Raw genomic sequence first — 19034 nt, 5'->3', positions numbered from 1 at the left:
AGCAGCAAATTTCAGAGCCCTGACAAATGTTCTATATGTTACGTTTTTATTAAGGAAGATAACTGCAAGGCTCTGGGCTGGTCTCCTCATGGCCAGGCACCAGGGATAGCTGCAATGCCCCACATTCAGGAGCATCAGCGTGGCTGTAGCCTCGCTGGTGCAGTGGGATGGCATGGATGGAGCTGGGGAAGCTGGCAGAGCTTCTGATTGTGCTGTGGACCTGGAAGAGGAAGTGTGGGCAAGTGAGAGGAACTGTTGTAATTCTTACTTTGACCTTGCATCCTGTGTAACTCCTTACTGGGCTGCTGTTTTCTCTTCCATTCCCTCATTGGCTTTGTCAGCCCTTTTTGCCCTGCTGATAAAGGGTCAAGTGAAGAGTGTAGGATTGCCAGGGCAGCAGGGAGCTCCAGGCGTGGGCACATGATGGGTCCCTGTAGCACAGAGCTGGAGCTTGCAGATGTTTCCTCCATCCTGCTGGGCTGCTCCTCATGTTGTCTTGCAGCCTGGCCTGGGTTGATATCCACAGCAAAGCATTGTCCACACCGCTTCCCAAGGAACCTTAACCTCCCCCTCCCCGGGCACATCAGTGCTGGTAGCTTGTTAGTCCAGGCTATTTATTGTGTGCATTAGACAACCCATAGTTAATCTCATAGTTAATGAGTTATTGAAATGCAGCTGGGGGACAATGCAGTCAGAGGTTACAGCCAACATGGGTTCACGAGGGGTAGGTCTTGTTTAACAAACTTAATTTCCTTTTATGATAAGATCACCCATTTAGTTGATCAAGGGAAGCCAGTTGATGTAATCTTTTTGGTTTTCAGTAAAGCTTTTGATACAGTTTCTCATAAGATCTTACTGGACAAAATATCCAGCACAAAGATAGATAAAAACATCATACTGATAGGTGAACAATTGGCTGATGGATAGGGCTCAAATGGTTATTGTAAACAGGGTTACATCAGGCTGGCAGATGGTCACCAGTGGGGTCCCCCAGGGCTCCATTTTAGGGGCAGTTCTTTTCAATGTTTTCATAAATGATTTGGATGTAGGACTAGGTGTTTTGAGCAAATTTGCTGATGACACTAAACTTGGAGGAGTTGTTTACTCTGTTGAGGGTGGAAAGGCCTTGCAGGTAGCTCTAGACAGATTGGAGTGCTGGACAATCACCAACTGCATGAAGTTTAACAAGAGCAAGTGCCGGGTCCTGCACCTGGGATGGGGCAACCCTGGCTATATGTACAGACTGGGCGATGAGATGCTGGAGAGCAGCCCCACAGAGAGGGATCTGGGGGTTGTGGTTGACAGCAAGTTGAATATGAGCCAGCAGTGTACCCTGGCAGCCAGGAGGGCCATATCCTGGGGAGCATCAAGCACGGCATTGCTAGTTGGACAAGGGAAGTGATTATCCCATTCTGCTCCGCACTGTGCGGTCTCACCTCAAGTGCTCAAGGCAGTTCTGGGCACCACATGCCCAGAAAAGAGGAAAAGAGGAGGCTGGAAAAGAGGAGGCTGAGGGGAGACCTCATCATGGTCTAGAGCTTCCTCATGAGGGGGAGTGGAGGGGCTGGTGCCGATCTGTTCTCTTTAGTGACCAGTGATAGGACCTGAGGGAACAGTGTCAAGCTGTGACAGGGGAGGTTCAGGCTGGGTATCAGGAAGAGGTTCTTCACTGAGGGGGTTGTCACGCACTGGAATAGGCACCCCAGGGACACAGTCATGGCACCAAGCCTGTCGGAGTTTACGAGGTGTTTTTGTACTGTGCTCTTAGTCATATGGTCTGAATTTTTGGGTGGACCTTTGTTGTGCCATGAGTTGGACTCGATGATCTTTGTGGATTCCTTTCAACTCGGGATATTCTGTGATCTATTCTATGATCTTATGCTGATGAGGAAAAGAGACACAAGCAAGATTGGGCCAGGGCTGGAGAAGGCAGCTCTACCACTGCAGTTTTCATTGCTTGAAGTTTTAATCTCTCACATTTCCTGATTTGGGCATAACTTCCACTTTTAAAGGCTGTCTTTTTATTTCTACATTTTATTTTTCCTTGCTGCTGCTGTTTAATCCTGCTGCAGGTAGGCATCCCTTAGAGGCCTGTATGTTTGATCACAGTGTGTCACCACAGGGTCATTGAATGCTCTCCAGACTGACTGTTTCAAGGTTTTAACCATTTCTTGTTATTTTATTTCAACAACTGCCTTTATTTTTAGTACTTCTATTTGGAACTATCCTGGATAACTACTTCTCCCCCTTCCTCACAGGATGTCTCTCAAGCAGTTGTGACCAGGCTGTGCTGGGGGCTTGACCAAGAGTTAGCTGGCAGGTGGTCTCTGGTCAGCACTTGCCACAAGTTGCTGGTTCTGGTGATCAGAGGTGTCAGTGCTGTTGATGTGCTTCTAAACAGTGCTCCCCAGCCTATGTATGGCAGGGCAACCAAACTCTTCCTGTTGTTATTCTCTGCTCCTGATGAATGTTAGTTCTTCCCTGGCACGTTTATTTGGGGAAATCCTTGGCTGTGAGCATGTGCCTACACTGGACTTGCCATTACCCCAAGCAGCATCACCTTGCTGGGAACTTCCTCCTGCTCTGCCCACTTCCTTTGTCCCCATGAGGAGGTCGTCAGCTCCTCCCTGCTGCATCCCACTGGCTTGGTGTATCACTTGCTACCCACACAGACCTCATGTACCCACCACCAGACTCATCAGACCTCGTGGCATGGCATCAACCCTTGCCTGCCACTGTGGTGGGAGACGGATGCATTGATGTTGATCTTGGCTTTCCCTGGCTCACACTCTCCTCCTCATTCCCCTGCAGAGACCCCTTGTAGACAATGATTTGGAATGTGTAGCTGATAAGTACTGACTGCTATTGTGCTCCAAGCTGCCTCTCAGCAAGTCCTGTGTGCCAGGGCTGAGCAAGAATCTAGCAGAAGGAAACGGGAACCTCTCCGTTGCCAGTGGGAGAGGTTTCCCGTTGAGAAACCCACCACTGGTGAGCACAGTATTTGTCATGGTGTTTTCTACGATTTCGAAAAAGTAGATTAAAAAAAAAAAAAAAAAAAAAGAAAGAAACAAACAAAACCTGATGCCCCGCAGAAGCAGAGCACGTGCCCACCCATCCTGACCTGCCAGACACGAGTGGGGCACCGCCGGCCCTGGGGATTTTGGGGGCAGGAGAGGCCGTTTCGCGTAACGCCCCCTTCCTGCCACCGCCCCCTTCCGGCCCGCACACGCTCGGCCATGGTGGGCAAAGCCCGGCGCCAGCGCCTGCACCGCCCCGCGCCCCGCCTGCCAGACCCGGCGGGCCCCGGCCCCGGCCCCGGCCCCGGCGGCTGGAGCGCGCCCGCCGGGAAGGTAGCGGGGGCACGGAGCGGGGCGGAGGGGAGGGGAACGGGGGCGGCGGCAGCAGCAGCAGCAGCAGCAGCAGCAGCACGCCATGCCGAGCACTGTGCGCATGCGGCCAGCTCAATAAACCATGGGAGAAGGGGGTGTATCGCCTCCTAGGGGGTGGCCGTGCTGGTCTCTGGGAGAAACCAGAGTAAAGAGATGGGTTGCTGCTGGTGGTGGTCATGGGTCTGGGTTTTGAAGGCTTCTCCAGGTGTAGCTAAGTGGTGCTGCTGTCGTGGAGGTGATTCCTCATATCTGAGCTGTGGGCGCAAAGGATTGGCGTTTGGTACCCGTTGGTGGCTCTGCTTCGTCTCTGTGCAGATTTCTGAAGTTACTGGGGAGCTGTGAAATCTCCTTTAGTGGCTGTTGCCACGCTACCTTTGGGTTGTCCCTGCAGTGGTGTGGGGTCTCGCTGGGGTTGGCATATCTCCCCTGTTTCTTCATGTGAGGGACGGGCTCTGGGAGGCACTATCCTGCAGCTCCAGGTGTGGCTTAGCAGAGATGTCAAAGGAAGCACTCCTTGACGTGGTGAAGTGCTGCTATACAGGCCTACTGCCCACTGGCAGGATGTCAGAACAGCAGAAATTGAGTAAAATTTCCAAAACGTGGGCCTCCATTTTGTTCTTAGAAAAGCTGTGTGATGTCTTCAAAGCTGTTGTAGCACTGTCCTTTGCTGGGTGCCTGGCCGTGTCATCACTACCTTGGGTGAGCTGACGTGGGTAGTGGCTTACCAAACAGGCAGGGAGATGAGATGAGAGATGCTGGCATATGTGCCATGAGGGTCCCAGTGTGCTGCTCTGGTGGCTGTTACAGCCGCTCCAAAATGTTCTTAGTTAGCATGTAATGTCTGTGCACCTGCAGCACCAGGCTGTGTGGAAAGGAGAGGCTGCCGAGGGAGGTGGCAGTGACAAACATCTGCTGGGATTTATGCTGCTGCTCGCAGGTGGGAGTACCTGTGTGCCCACACTGCCTTGGAGCAGGTAACGTGGGTGCAGTGGCGGGCATTGTTACCAGTGAGTGTCAGGACTGGAGGAGTAAGAGACCGCCTGGCTTGTTTTGCAGCGTCTCTGTTGATTTCTGGCTGTGGCAGGTGGAGATGAGCTGTCATTTTATGCATAACTATTTAGGAGACTTTTGTCAAGTTTCAGCAGCTGTATTATTAATATTCTGTTCAGGTTAAAGTTGGATACCTTCCTCGCTTGCAGTAAGAATGTAGGAACAGCAGTAAATGATTTTTATGCACCTACAGCTTTTCTTTGGGGAAGGAGGAATAGGTTGCACCATATCTGTGTTTTTATACCTCCATAAAATTGTGTGCCTGTACTGAGAGATACTCCTGGTTAAAATAGTAAGTTCTTCTAAGCAAACCAGAGAGGCTAATGCAAAGCTTAGGACTTATGGAAGTACTGCATGCTTAAAGGAACTTGATGCTGAAGGTCTGGTAAGTTGCTAATAGTTCGTCACTGAACCTGCTTAATGTCCACAGACATAGGCAACAACTGGGCAAATCCTATTTGTATCATTCTCTATTTACATACATGTTATAAATCTGGCTTTTCCTAGAGGTGCAGTTCGTAATTCTCCTAGGAGTAACACCTGCATTCAAATGAGTGAGGTGAGATAGGATTGAGATAGAAATCTGTTAGGAACCCAATGACTCTGGGTTCCAAAACATGAAAATGGGCATGCTTGACTTTGTGAGACTTCCTCCTGGGTGGCAGAGCCCTGGGGTACCAGGCCAGCAGAGTAACTCAGCTACCTGTATATGCTCAGGAGAGACACCTGCACATTAGTGCTGGAGTATATGCCATGGTACTGGGTTTAATTAATTTATTTTGTTAATGAATCTTGTTTGGTGGTGTTGGTACTGACTTCTGTTTAATATTTCTTTTGGATAAGGACTGGGACTTCTCTTCATCTGACATCTTTTCTGGGCTGAATATTGACCCCAATACGTTGGTGAAGAAACTTGACTTGGACTCCAGAAGCATCATCTCATCTAGAACAGGTGAGAAGCAGCATGTTGGTCTGCAGGTGCCCACGGGGCTGGATTAGCCAAAGAATGAGGCTGTGCATGTCCAGCTGGGTGGGTTGACTGGTACTGTGGTCACTTGGCCAGGATTAAGTCTGTGGTATTGGGGTACCCTCCATGCCGTGTGCTTGGCTTGGGCCACCTGGTGCCTGAGCAGATTAACCAGGGATGGCTCAGAAAGCCATCAGTTTTTGGTCCTGCCTTTGTACTTCTGTTTGGTGGCCATCAGAGTGGAAAACATTAATACAGAACAAAAATACACATGGAGCTGAGGTGCTGTATTTTGAATACCATGTTTAGGTTGTGAGCAAACACCCATTTGGCTCACCTGGGACTGCATTTGCAGCATTTGGCCTGGCAGTAGCTTGATGAATATTGGCCCAGCTTCCTGTGTTCCTGCAGGGACTTTTAAAAGTGGCTTCAGCTTGGGGCTGGAGGAGGCAGAAAGGCACATGCACCATCTGTCCTTAATGTTCCCTGAGTGGGGAGCTAGTTTCAGCCTAAGTGACTGCTGCTGGGGTGGACTGTGCAGCTGGAGCCCCCACATGTGGGCTGTCCTCACACAACCAAAGGCTCTTGGCCCTCAGGGTCTGAGGGGGCAGCAGAGCCCAGGCTGTCATCTGATCTCCAGGCTTCCTTTACAGACAATTTTGCCTCCCCAGCAGGTGCAATTCAGGCCCCCATGTTTTGTGAGCAAATCTCAGGGGCTTCCTTTGTCCTGAGCAGGTTAATCTTGCTTGTTGTTCCTCGGCAGTGCTTTAACCATGGCAACCTGAGAGCAGCCAGTTCTCTTCTCCTGTCCTGTGCTGTTGCTAGCTCTCCTGCTCAAGGGTTCCTGGGCAGAAGAGTCCAGCAGGGAGTGTCTTGAGTGAGAGAGGTAATGAGGAGATGACAGAGGCTTCTGTTTCTTGTTCCACAGTGAGGAAATGCTCCCTCTAGCTGCTTAGTGGCAGGCAGAGCTTTGTGTATCTGAAACTTTTTCCGTCCCTAAATGAAAACTGATAGCACCGGCGATCTGACCTGGTGCAGAAATCTTCAAAATGTATGTGACTCCCAAATACCTCATTTACAAACTAAATCAATTTTCTGTCTCCATGCAGATTAATACTGATGCAGTTTGTTTGCATGTACCACATAGTCGGTGCTCTAAACAAACTCAGCAATTACCTTGCTCAAGATGCTTGCTCTCTGCACAGAAACCTTTATGAAGTGTATTGCTTTCAAAACTGTGAGCTTATTGTTCATAAGTCTCTTGAGAGAAGGACACGTGCCTGCAAACATGGCCATCTTTTTAATTAAATTAGACAGCATGTTGTTGAAGGCTGACAGCCTGCAATCCCAGTCTTTCATTGCTGGCTACAGCTGCGCTTGTCTGGTTTATAAATAGACCTGCGCTGCTGGTCCCTGTGCAGTGCTGATGATGCAGATGTGCAATGCCTGGCAATGTTTAACCCTCTCCTGAGGCTGCACGCTGCCTTCCTGCAGATAGCGATGCTGACCCAATCCTTTGTGCTCCATCATGCTTTCTGAACAACCAGCTAAAAATAGCTGTTTGCCTGAACACTCAAAGCTGTGATTCAATGAGGCAAAAAGTGATTTATTTTTTTTCAAACCTTTCCCAGCTGCTGTGCACTTTTTTTCTTGTATCACTCTGGAGGCATGTGGAGGCTTTTTCATTATGGAAATCAATAGATTTTTTTGTGTTAATGCAGTGATCTGTGATGTGGCTGCTCATACAGTGACAGACATCCTAGGCTTAGAAAAGAGATTCTAGGCAGATGTGTTGTGTCTCCTGGGATCTCTGGTCAGCTCTGAGCCTGTTCAGCAGAAAATTCAACTTGAGCTTCTCCCATCTTCCTCCTATCTTCCTCTTAGCTTGCTGTGCAGGGCAGGAGGGTAGGATTCTCCCACGCACTGTTATTTTAAGATTTAATAGCAAGACAAAGAAGTATTTCTCTCCCACTCACTTTTCAAGCTCTGAGAAGGTCAAGTTGGCAGACTGTAGGTACTCTCTTTATCTTCTGTGCTTTTCAGAGCTGAAGATTTTTTTTTCTCTGCCAAAGATGCTAATGTGGCAGTTGAGAAGTCTCATATATTTGTCCTCCTTGCGTGTGTGTGTGTGTGCCTCTGGAAGCTTAACACTACTCAACATTGCTGGTATCTGTGTTTTGTTACAATCTGGCCTTGTACTGTGGGACACTAAGATGTTCTCTGGTAATGTCTGTTATTGTTGTGGCAATGATCACATTGCTTTCCTTAGACACAAGGCTGATTCAGAATGCCTGTTGTGTTTGCTGAAAGGTGTTGGTTTAGTTTGTTTGGAAATCAGTAATTCCTGCAGCATGAGAAGGAGAAGGTGGATTTGTAATAAAAAAACGTCACCAAAGTGGCATTCATTTGAGGTGACTCTTGCATCTGTGATGGTAAAAAGCCAGTGGTCTAAAGCAGAAAGTATTTTAATAGAGGGAGCTCTAACCCATGCCCTGATGTGAAGCAGACCTACTGCAACTGCTTTTTCCTGGTCTGCTCCTTGTCTTTATTCATTGGCTCATCTTAACACTGGATTCCACATGCTTGTCGGTGACAAAAGCCAGCAACATTACTGTGAACACTGGGAGTTAAGTCCATGAGTTACTTGCTTGCTAAATGATTGCTTCCTATCAGTGTAGTTTACTTAGCCACTGACGTAATGTAAATTAAATGCTTTGCCATAATCTAATCCATGCAAGGACCTTTGTTAGTAGTATGAGTGAATAAATCTCATCTGGGTAAGCCTCTGTGGCGTGGGAATTTGATGTTTCCAACTAAGTCAGAAATAATGGCCTGTCATGTGAAGTGGGAGTTGCTTCTTAATGGTAGAATCTCAGAACCATAGGATATCCCGAGTGGGAAGGGACCCACAAGGATCACTGATTCCAACTCCTGGCTCCACACAGGACCACCCAAAAATCAGACAATCTGTCTGAGAGTGTTTTAACTCTGGCAGGTCAGTGCCTTGACCACTACCCTGGGGAGCCTGTTCCAGCATCCAACCACCCTCTGGGTGCAGACCCTTTCCCTAGCCCCCAGCCTGACCCTCCCCTGTCCCAGCTCCATGCCGTTCCCTCGGGTCCTGTCGCTGTCCCCAGAGAGCAGAGCTCAGCACCTGCCCCTCCGCTCCCCTACTAAGGTGGGGGACACAGACTGACATTAGACTGAACAAAGGTTGTGCTGTTGTTGAAGCCAGGATCTGCACAACATGATGCAAAGCTCTAGGTGCATTTCAGGCATGTTTGTTGCCTAGTATCTATGCCATACGCTTTGTATCTTGACAGTTTTCATCCTCTGGTGATCAGTGCACTTTTTGCAGTATAGGTTTCTGCATCAGTGGATCAGAGGAGTGAGATGACTGAGCGCCTGACAAAGAAAGAAGTCCCTTTCTCACCAAAGAAATGTGACAATAAGAGAGAATAAATTGGGCCAAGCAAGACCTGGATGTCTTGGAGTTGCTCGAATCTTCAGACTGGGTCATAGCCTTACTTTTCCCCTTTCATGGATAATCTGTGAATTCCTTTTCTTAGCAAGCCTGCCTCTGCAAAGTTTCTGACTATCCCCCTCTGTTTGCACCTCAGCTTCTGCTCTGGCGTTCCAGATTTGCTGTGTATATCAGATAACTGCTTCCTTCTTCATGGGCTCTGCAGCTATTTGTCCAATTCTGTTCTTCTTTTGTAGCCTCAAGCGAGAAGCAGAGAAGTGTTGGGTTGGCTGGTTGTTTGTGGCCTTCAAATGTTGCAGTTCTTTCTCTTCTGTCCTCACCTCTGATCATGTTTCTGCATGAAATGTTCCTGCATGAATCAGAGTTGTGCTGTTAGTAGGAGCAGGGCTTTTCTGTTGGTAAGGTGTTTGCTGTGTTACCCTGCAGAGCATGGTGTGAGTTTGCCCTTCCTGCTGTGTCTAAGGCTAGCACAGCTGCCTTCTTTAGGCAGATTTTTGAAGATGTGATAATGATGTCAGAACAGGCCAGAGATGTTGACAGTATTGCCAGTGCAGACCTTTTGGGCTTCTTCATGAGGCCGCACCTCGAGTACTGTGTTCAGTTTTGGGCCCCTCGCTACAAGAAGGACATCGAGGTGCTTGAGTGGGTGCAGAGAAGGGCGACAAAACTGGTGAGGGGCCTGGAGAACAAGTCCTACGAGGAGCGGCTGAGGGAGCTGGGCTTGTTCAGCCTGGAGAAGAGGAGGCTCAGGGGCGACCTTATTGTACTCTACAGATACCTTAAAGGAGGCTGTAGCGAGGTGGGGGTTGGTCTGTTCTCCCACGTGCCTGGTGACAGGACGAGGGGGAATGGGCTTAAGTTGAGCCAGGGGAGTTTTAGGTTAGATGTTAGGAAGAACTTCTTCACTGAAAGGGTTGTGAGGCATTGGAACAGGCTGCCCAGGGAAGTGGTGGAGTCACCATCCCTGGAAGTCTTCAAAAGACGTTTAGATGTAGAGCTTAGGGATATGATTTAGTGGGGACTGCTAGCGTTAGGTCAGAGGTTGGACTCGATGATCTTGAGGTCTCTTCCAACCTAGAAATTCTGTGATTCATCTCCTGTACAGTGTGCTGCCTGCCATGTCACGTAGTCTCCTGGAAGCAGCTCTGCCTTCCTTGTGTATTGTACAGTGCTGGCCTTTTGCAGCTGGGTTGCCAGGTTGTTTCTTTCCTGGCATGTTGGAGTGTTTAGAAATTGAACTACTAAAAGCATCTTAATCCTGTGCTGTTTTGATGATCGCATCCTTTGTGGACATCAGTTTTAAGCCTTTGCTGCTGCTTCTTAATGCAGACTTTGGGTGTTTGGCGCAGAAAGCTGCTGGGTTTATTTATTTATTTATGGATGTTCCTTTGGGGACCCAGGAATTGGACTCAGTGATCCTGGTGGGCCCTTTCCAATTCAGATAGTCTATGATCTCGTGATTCTGCTGCTGTCAGCTTTCTTCAGCTTTTAATTCTATACCAGTAGCTGTTGTTGTGTCTGTCTTCTGTTTGTTTTGTGGGGAGCTCCCTAATTTGTTCCCCACTGTAGCACTTTGCAGGTGAGAAGAGGTGAAAGTGGTTTGCTCTGCAAATTGAGGATGACAGCAAGTGGCTCATGAGAAGCTCGTGTAGCATCTCCAGTGTGTGTCTAAAATGTGATGTGCTGTGATAGTGCAAAATGACAGGATGTTCCTGCTCCATCTGTCTCTGTTATTAACTGCCCAGGTTTTAGTCTGTGTTATCTGGGGGTGTTGAAATGCTCTCCCTTACGCTGATATCAGAGGTAGCTTGTTGATGATGCTTTTGGTTGTGTTGCACTGAAATGATTTTTAGTATCTTTGAAAATCTCTACTTGTCATGTGGACACTGCCCTATGAGAAGCTGCTATTTGAGTAGCATTTGAGTTGGGATTTGTTGTTTTCATGGTTGGGGACTGCATATCAAAACTGGGTATCCAGAGTATACCTGGGTCCAGTTAAAGGAACTTGTGGAGTTTGAATAAAGCTCCACCATCATTTGAAGCTGTACTGCCAGAACTTGTGCAGAAACTATACTAATAAAATGTGGCTTTGTTGTGGGTTTAAAGCGAGACCCCACCTAGAGTATTTCGACTCTGAGAGAGAATGATTTGGCAGTTCCTCATTTTTTTTTCATATTTTTCTGTCTACTGTATCTTTAGCCAAACAGCAGACAGGAATGGTCAAAGCACAGCCCGCTACTTCCTCCCCTCTGCCCCAGAGTGCTGCCTCACCGCACAGGCGTGTGCTGCATCCCTCTCCTTTGCACGCCTTTCTCCTTCCCATCCACGTGTTTTGTGTAAACTGTCTGCTTTTCATGAAGCCAGTACAGGTCAAGAATGTGTCCCAGGACTTCAGTTTGTGTTCTTGAATATGCATCTGTTTTTTTGTTGTTGTTTGTTTTTTTTTCTTTTTTTTTTTTTTTCAGGAGGGATAAATTGAATTGTCTTTCAAGACCGAAGTCTACAGTGAAAAAGAAATATGTAGAGGCTAGCAGCTTTTGCAGAAGCTAGGGAGAGGGTCGAGGACAGATAAGAGTACAGACGTGCATCTGGCAATTGACAGCATTGATGTGTGTAACATAAGCTGGTGTTTTCTCTCACGTTTTCTATGAAAATGCTAGAAACATCAATAAAAAAAAATCCAAGAAAGCAAAAATTCTTCGAAAAGGGGAAGTACTAGATGAGGATTAAACAGGAAAAATGATACTCCGCATCTCTTCCCCCAGCCCCAAGACTAATGGCATGTTATCTAGAAACGGCTGTGAATGACAGTGCCTGTATATCTATGGCTAAATATATGTATATCTGTAGCTAAACCCAGTATAGCCAGTATACCACTTAATAATATATTTATAGGCTTGATGGTAGCTGAAAATAATTTCATTACATGCCATAGGAGTACTGGCGAGCTGCTTTTGACTGTGGATGAGAGCTGTGAGGAGACTGTCTTGTCTTGAATTAAAATGGAGAGGGTGTATGCAGAGTTGGGAGCAGTCTGCTGATCAGGATGGCAGAATGAGGCTGTGTCCAGGATGGCTTTGTAAGGCAACATGTGGCAATTTACCACGCATGGGTAAATTTTTCAAGGTGTCAATTTACCATACTTCCCTACTTCATTGCTTTTTGGCTAAAAGTCTTTTGGTCTTCAGCTGCATCCTTAGGAGCTGCTCTCACATTGACACAGCTAGATGACCTTGTAAGGGAAATTTTGGTGTCTGACTAATGAACAGGCCTTTATAGAGCTGAATAGCATTTGAGAGGAACTCTTGACAGTGGTTGATGGTATGGGAAGCCTCTCTGGTGAGGTCAGATAATCTCAGTCTGCATAACCCTCAAACAGAAGCCTGTACACTGCAGCAAATCACCACAATGCCAGAGGGCTCTTCTGCTGCTTAGGTCTAAAGGATGAATATGAGCGATGCCTTACTTCAAGAATCAAGTTGTCCAAATCCCAAACTGCTGTGGGGACTGCTCAAAATGGAAAACAGTGAACTGTTGTGGGTGGTTAGCTTCAGGGAGAATTTGGAGTGAGAGTACTATTGTAAGCTGAAGACACTGGCGTCGTACACACGCTGCCCCACCCAGAAAAAAAAAAAAGAAAAAGAAAAATCCACGTTGCTTAAAATCAGTTTAGCAATTAATTGTCTGTGCATTGTGGTGCCCGCTGTGAGAATAGCTGTGTGAAACACCAACTTAATTAGAGTCACTGCAATTAAATGAAAAGAGCTAAATGAGTGCCTGAAATCTGCACTGCTTCAAGTGCTTTGCCTTCTCTTCTGGAGACAGACTGTTTCCATGTTGTGAGTGCCTTCTGCCAGATCACAGAAATCAGTTGTGTTAATATTTATGGAAGTAATTAACTTTTTTTTTTTTTTTTCTTCCTCTCCCTCTAGCTGTGGCTAAGTCCTTATTCTTAAAATTAATGTTTTAAAATAGAAACCTACAATTAGCTGGTGGTCATGGTACTCAGCACTACACAAACAGTAACGCTTTCCAGAGTGCTTGGAGCTGCCAAAATGTTTGCAGTCTGCTTTAAGGGAGTGGAGGCCGTCAGTAGTAGGAAAAGCCTGGAAAGAATCCGGGGAGTTTGCAAGATGTGTCAGATCCTTTTTATTTCATGTTCTTGTTTGATTCCTGTGTCTGTGTCTGCTGTGTGACATTCACCACCAGTGATGGAGAGAAGTGCATGCGCTCACCTGGATGTGAGAGAGGCCAAGACTGGCTGCTGGAGTCATCTTCACAGGGCAGAGCGCTGTGCTGCTGGGGAAGCAGCCTTTGCCTGCTGCTCCTTGGGCTGTGAGGAGGGCAGGGCTCACTGAACAGTGGGTTTGGGACTCTTGTGGTGAGAGTAGCGTTCTGGGGCACTTTTCTGTGCTGCTGTGATGCCATGTCCTCTGGCCTTTGTAAGACTTGAGTGCTCAAGCACGTGCTTTTAGGTCAAATGTGGCAGTCCGTAGTGCTGCTGAAGGGCTCTGCAGCACCAAGACCAGATGGGGCACAGCAGCCTGTGTGTGATGCAGTGTCTTGCTCCGTGTGATTATGATTCTCAAAGCTTTAAAAGAATACTAATCCATCATGGTTTTCTCCTGCTAAATCAGTTTAATATGTTCAGACATCCTTACACAAAAATAAGTCGGCCTTGCTTAGGAGAATACCGGAGCTGCAGTGTTACAAAAGAGCATTATAAACTAAAACCCATGTCTTTGATGTTCTAATGGTACAGCTTTAGCATAATTGAGTTATACAATTACAAATGCTTCAAAAGAGAGGAGGCATAGTTCTGCACTGGTGGCAAAGATATCACCCAAGTCCCAGAAATGAAACTTTCTCCCATGCCCCAGGAAACACAGTTCAATACCGAGTGAACTGAGAAAAGAGAATCCCACGAGGGATGAAGAAGTGCGTGTGGAGAGGGCCAGGATGACAGCTTTGGAAGTTAGAGCCTTTCCCTTCTCACCAGAACGGATGTCAAGCTGTCAAAATTATTTTTTTAAAATATGCACCCTGGAAGTTTAATATTTAATATATGCTCTATTTAGAATAGAGACTGGAGACTGGTAAAAGGTCTCTTTCTTCCTGGTTGCCCCTTCTGGCTTGCCTTAACATGCTATTGGGGTGCAAGAGTAAGTTGGTTTCTTCTTTTCTTTGATAATACCACTGTAAAATGTACACGTGAAGAAGCTGATTTTACTTAGGTATTCTTTCAATGGGCAACTACACTAAGATTGCCATCTATATTAAATCAGATTGCTGATTTACTGAGAGATAAATCTCTGCCCTGCTAATGTGGGTTTTATCTGAATTATAGATTGTGTGTTTAATGGAAGATCTCTCAAGAGTTGGTGTCTATAATTCAGACTAAGTGGGATTTACAGTATTATTGCATGTAAGTTATCCTTATCCTTTAATGGAATAGTAACAGCTGTAGCTTGCCTGAGGGGTGGTTGGTGTTTTTTTGTCTTTAATTATTTTTATTATAGAGTCAGTTGATAAGGGCCCTCACTCGCAGATAACCTGTAATCCTTCAGTTACAGTGCTGATGGCCCACAGGTTGTAATCATGGGAAAACTTGATCTTCTCCTGGAGCCATCTTTCGCACTCAGTCCACCAAAATTACAACACACACTTAAATTGTGTATAATACTGTTTTTTGTGCTGAAATCCATTCTGTTCAGGGGATTCTTGAGATACAGAGGTATTAAGTTGTTCACAAAGACTCTTATGGGCAAGATTTTCTTTACGCTTAAGCAGAACTTTGTGCACCAACTTAAAGTCTGTTTGTCTACTGAATTGTTCCAAAAGTAGCGTTATTGATGCTCGTGTGTGGCATATTTGGTAATAGCACGTAATCTGGGCTTAGCTTTTTGGTCAAGTGGCTTATGGAAAGTAAGGTTTATTTTACTTGTTCTTTGATAGAGGGAGTTTTTTGCACTGCAAATCTTGACAGACATCTTTGCTAAATGTAGGAAATGAGTATATAGAAGGATTAAATACAGTGGGTTCTGGAATATTCTGGGTAGCTTGAAATGGTAACTTGGACAGGTTTATATTGAACTAACAGTGTTATAAATATGCTGTGAAGCTAACCACGGAACACATTGTAGATTCTGCAAAAGAACAGACTGTCCAGCAGATGTTCAGGCAAAGAGTGACTGTCAGCATGAAGGTAGCTTGAAAAGCATTATATGTAGTATGTGGTATTGACAATGAACTGCAATGAAACGTGCTGTTTCTGAGAGTCTGACAGGATATCTCAGTGAAAATGGGAGAGGCAAACTTGCTTGCTGGCCCACTAGTGCTTCTTGCTTGATGGTGTGTGAGAAGCATGTAGGTAATCCACAATCAAGAATTTTGGCTTCTGAGGGTATCGCAGACGTTCATGCCTTACATAGCTGTGTATGTGTGTGCTTTATACTAGATTGTTCCTAGTGCATTTCCTGGTTGCATGGCTTATTTTTACTTAATTACATCTGTTTTCTGATCAGCCCTTTCAAAATAAAGATGATCTGTAAATTCGGGACACTGGGTGTTCTTATATAACTGAGAAAGGGCTTCTTTAACATAGGTGGGATATTGCTAGCTGCTATGAATACAGACTGTGTCTATACACATAGGAGCTGTTTTGTAATGTGCTTTGATTTGAAATAACATGGCATGCTTGTTTGCAGTGAGGTCCATGAAGGCCATTCCAGACGGCAGGAAATCTGCTGGCAAAAACCATGATTTTGAGTTTAAGTTGCGTCATTCAGTAGCACTTTTATCTTCAAGATGGTTCTCAGTGAAGCATCTGGCCATCGCTTTGGTTCTTGTCTGTTGTTCTTGGCCACAAGGCTGGGCTTACGTGTACTCCTCTGTCACTGCAGGTACATGTGATGCTTTAATACCTACACCTGTATTTTATTTATGGAAATAGCATGCAAATTTGTAGATACTGTTTATATGGGATTATGAAAACTTCATGTCTCTTTTTCCTCCAAAACAGAGGGTGTAGGCCTACTTCCCTGTGTTGGATAGGTAGGTGGCAAGGTTTTGCTAGCTGTAGGGGGCCTGTGTGGGAAAATACCAGGGTTGCCCCATGCTGGACACAGCCACCTCCAATGGATCCGCTGCAGGGCACAGCCTAGTGGCACCTCTTGGAAAACATATAGTGAGGAAACGGTAAAATGCTGGGCAAGCAGAGGAGTAGGAAAGGAAAGTTAGAAACAGACCTGTGAACACCAAGATCAGTGAAGAAGGAGGGAAAGGGGTGCTCCATGTGCTAGAGCAAAGGCTTCCCTGCAGCCCGTGGAGAGACCATGGTGGAGTAGGGGAAGATTGTAAGGAGGAAGGAACAGCAGAGATGAAGTGTTACAGACTGATAGCAACCCCCATTTCCCACCCCCTTGTGCCACTGGATTTTGGGGGAGGAGGTAGAGGAGTCATGGCTGAAGGACTGAAGTCAAGCCTTGTTTTCCCCACGCTTCCTTCTGTCCCCAGGAGAAGAGGGGTGGGAGAAAGTGTTCAAGAGTTTCTTTGTTTCTCACCATCCAGCTGTTCTTAATTGGCAATACATTAAGTTAATTTTTCCCAATGTCTGTTTTAGATCATGGCTATAAGTGATAAGTGACCTCCCTGCCTTTATCACAACTCATGAATTTTTCCATCTGACTTTCTTCCTTTGCCCTGTTGAGGTGGGGGAGTACAAAAGTGACTGGGTAGGTGTCTGACAGCTGGCCAAGGTCAACCCACCACATTAACTATAAAAGTTGTGATTAAATTTAGTACCGGGTAGAATTGTCGCTCTGTGGCTGTTCCTCCGCCTTCCTCGCTGTCTCTCTTAACTGAATGTCATGGAATCGTAGGACTGAATGTCCTCTGAATATTGGCCAGATTCAGAGAAACCTTTGCATGAGAGAGCTGAATTCATTTCCTGTGACTCACTTTTCATTAGTGCAGACAGCTGTTGCAGAAGGTCATTCCTCCATGTTTATGTTTTACCTGAACTTAATGATTTTGTCAGGTTACCGATACTTGCAGCGGTGACCTACTTGGTGATGTGTTCTTTAAAAGCCTTGGCAACTCTACTAACATGTTAGTAGCATCCAGATGGACCCAAGGAAGGAACACAAAGGGTGAATGCAGGAAATATACTATGGAGAGAACTTTGGTGGGTGTGTGGCCCTCATGGAAGCTGCAGAGGTGAGCTGGTATACTTGCTTGTCTCCGGACTGTTGGAATTAGGAGCTTCTCTCCTCCTCCCTGCATTTGGAGAAGGAAAGGAGAACAGAACAATACATGGTCATATACTCTAGTTAAAGCTCCAAAACAAAAAAAGAACAACAAAAAAATAGGTCTTAGATCCATCCAGGTATTTCTCCTGCACGTCTGTAAGATGTGCTGTATTGCTTCAGCAGTGACCATGTTGCTGACAGCTCTGTAGCAGGAGAGGAGGTGCCTGTGGCAGAACAGAACATCATTCTGAGAGTGCTCTTTTTTAGATGTTAGATGTGCTCATTAGAGGGCAGTAGAATAACTCCTCCTTTTTCTAGGTCAGCTCTGTATTTTTGAATGGTATTTTTCTGCTCTGCAGGATGCAAAACAAAATTATCCAGTTCTTCCTTCAGCTTTTCCTAGTGCAATAGGTATATAAATCAATGATGTTCATAAGAAAATGTCACCCAATATAATGCTGAATAGAGCAATTATAGTAAAACCTGCTTTTGGGGAGCTTGTAAATGATGCAAGCTCTAGGGAGATGGAGCTTCTGAGCATTGAACCACAAGCAGCTAACACCCTATAAGAAAAAGCATTCAAAGGAATGTTTCACAGCTAACGGGTTTTTTGCTCATCCTAATTCTTATATGACCTATATGTCAATATGGATATATTGATTTGTTTGCTGTACCCCAGCTGCTGCTGCTACATTTTTCTGCTTGAAGAAAATCTTAAAGAACCAGACTTTTTAATCTAAATGTAATCTTTAAATGAGATCTGATAGTACCCCCCCCAACATGCACATACTCCATAATATATAAATACTATAAATCATTTTGGCATAGTCTTTACAGGGTAAGTGAGGCTGGGATTTGGAGCCCAACATCACCATACTGAAATGCATTATTTATTATGTAACATCCATAGAAGAAGGCTGTAGCCCTGTTTTCCCTTTGGCAGCTAGTATATTTTTGCTTTCAGAAAGAGCTGTGTAGAAATCCTGGCTAGGACCGAAAATCTTCAGTGTATTTCTTCTTTGTGGGAAATATTTTGCACGCTGGCAACCTCTTTGGAATATGTAAGCTAGTTCACAGCAGCTGGAATAGCAGTTTGAGCAGTTTTAGTAGTTCTAGCACTTTCAGTTTTAGCATCATTAGCTGTTGGTTTCCAACAGATGGCCCTGATTTTGCAAGGTGCTCTGAAGAATCAAACTATTTTAACTAGAAGAAAAATCAATATTTCAGAGGGTGTACAAATAGGTTTTGTGAACCTTTGCTTCATCTTTCTGAAGCTCCTTGGCCCAGGATGGTAGTCAGTGTGTGAGGGTTGTCTGGGGGGACACAACTCCTTTCTGTCTTTCCCAGAATGTGTTGTGTGTCTGCACATGGTCTCACAGATTTCCATCCCTTCCTGTCCATCACCCTCAGGGACACATCTTCACATGCTCTGCTGAGGCTAGAGCCACAGGTCGCATGAGTGGGGGGCTCTAGCACAGCATTTGGCTGCCCTGCTCTGTCCTATCATATTTTATAGGGTGGCAGTATTCAAGCCCATGAACCTCTCAAGTGTTACAGCCTTCTTGATACTGGCAAGCTTTATTCCTGGCACAGCAGCTTGGATCGCTCTTACATCCTGGAGAAGTCCAAATTACACCTTCCACTCTGGGTTTGGGATCCACCAAGAAGCTGGCGTTTCTTCATGTCTTAATTGTGACACCTCAGCAAAGGTAGGACTAGTGGGTAGTTCCTTGCCAGGAAAGAGATGTTGAACAAAGCCAGAAAAACGTGAAAAATATGGCATAGCACTGGGCAGCTCTTGGCATTTGAGTTAAAAATTAATATCCTGTCGGTAGGATAAAGAGATTAAACTCAGTCTTCTGCTACAGTGATAAGACCGGTGATAGGACTGTAGG

At 45.8% G+C, this 19034-nt stretch overlaps 1 protein-coding gene across 1 annotated transcript in view; it reads left to right on the top strand.

The window, feature by feature from the left end:
* The first annotated feature begins 3218 nt into the window (after positions 1 to 3218).
* The window catches only part of SLX9 (SLX9 ribosome biogenesis factor), a 46520-nt gene continuing 30704 nt past the window's right edge, over positions 3219 to 19034 (top strand). Inside the window, exons 1-2 of the mRNA XM_084289207.1 lie at positions 3219 to 3350; positions 5283 to 5391. Of these exons, the coding sequence (XP_084145333.1) occupies positions 3237 to 3350; positions 5283 to 5391 (223 nt within the window). The 5' untranslated portion in view covers positions 3219 to 3236. The remainder of the gene's footprint in view (positions 3351 to 5282; positions 5392 to 19034) is intronic.

The sequence above is a fragment of the Netta rufina genome (genome assembly GCF_964035555.1).
Source record: "Netta rufina genome assembly, chromosome: 6".
NCBI classification, from domain to species: domain Eukaryota; kingdom Metazoa; phylum Chordata; class Aves; order Anseriformes; family Anatidae; genus Netta; species Netta rufina.
The sequence above is the reverse complement of the archived record's forward strand: the minus strand, read 5'-3'. Positions and strand labels throughout refer to the sequence as shown.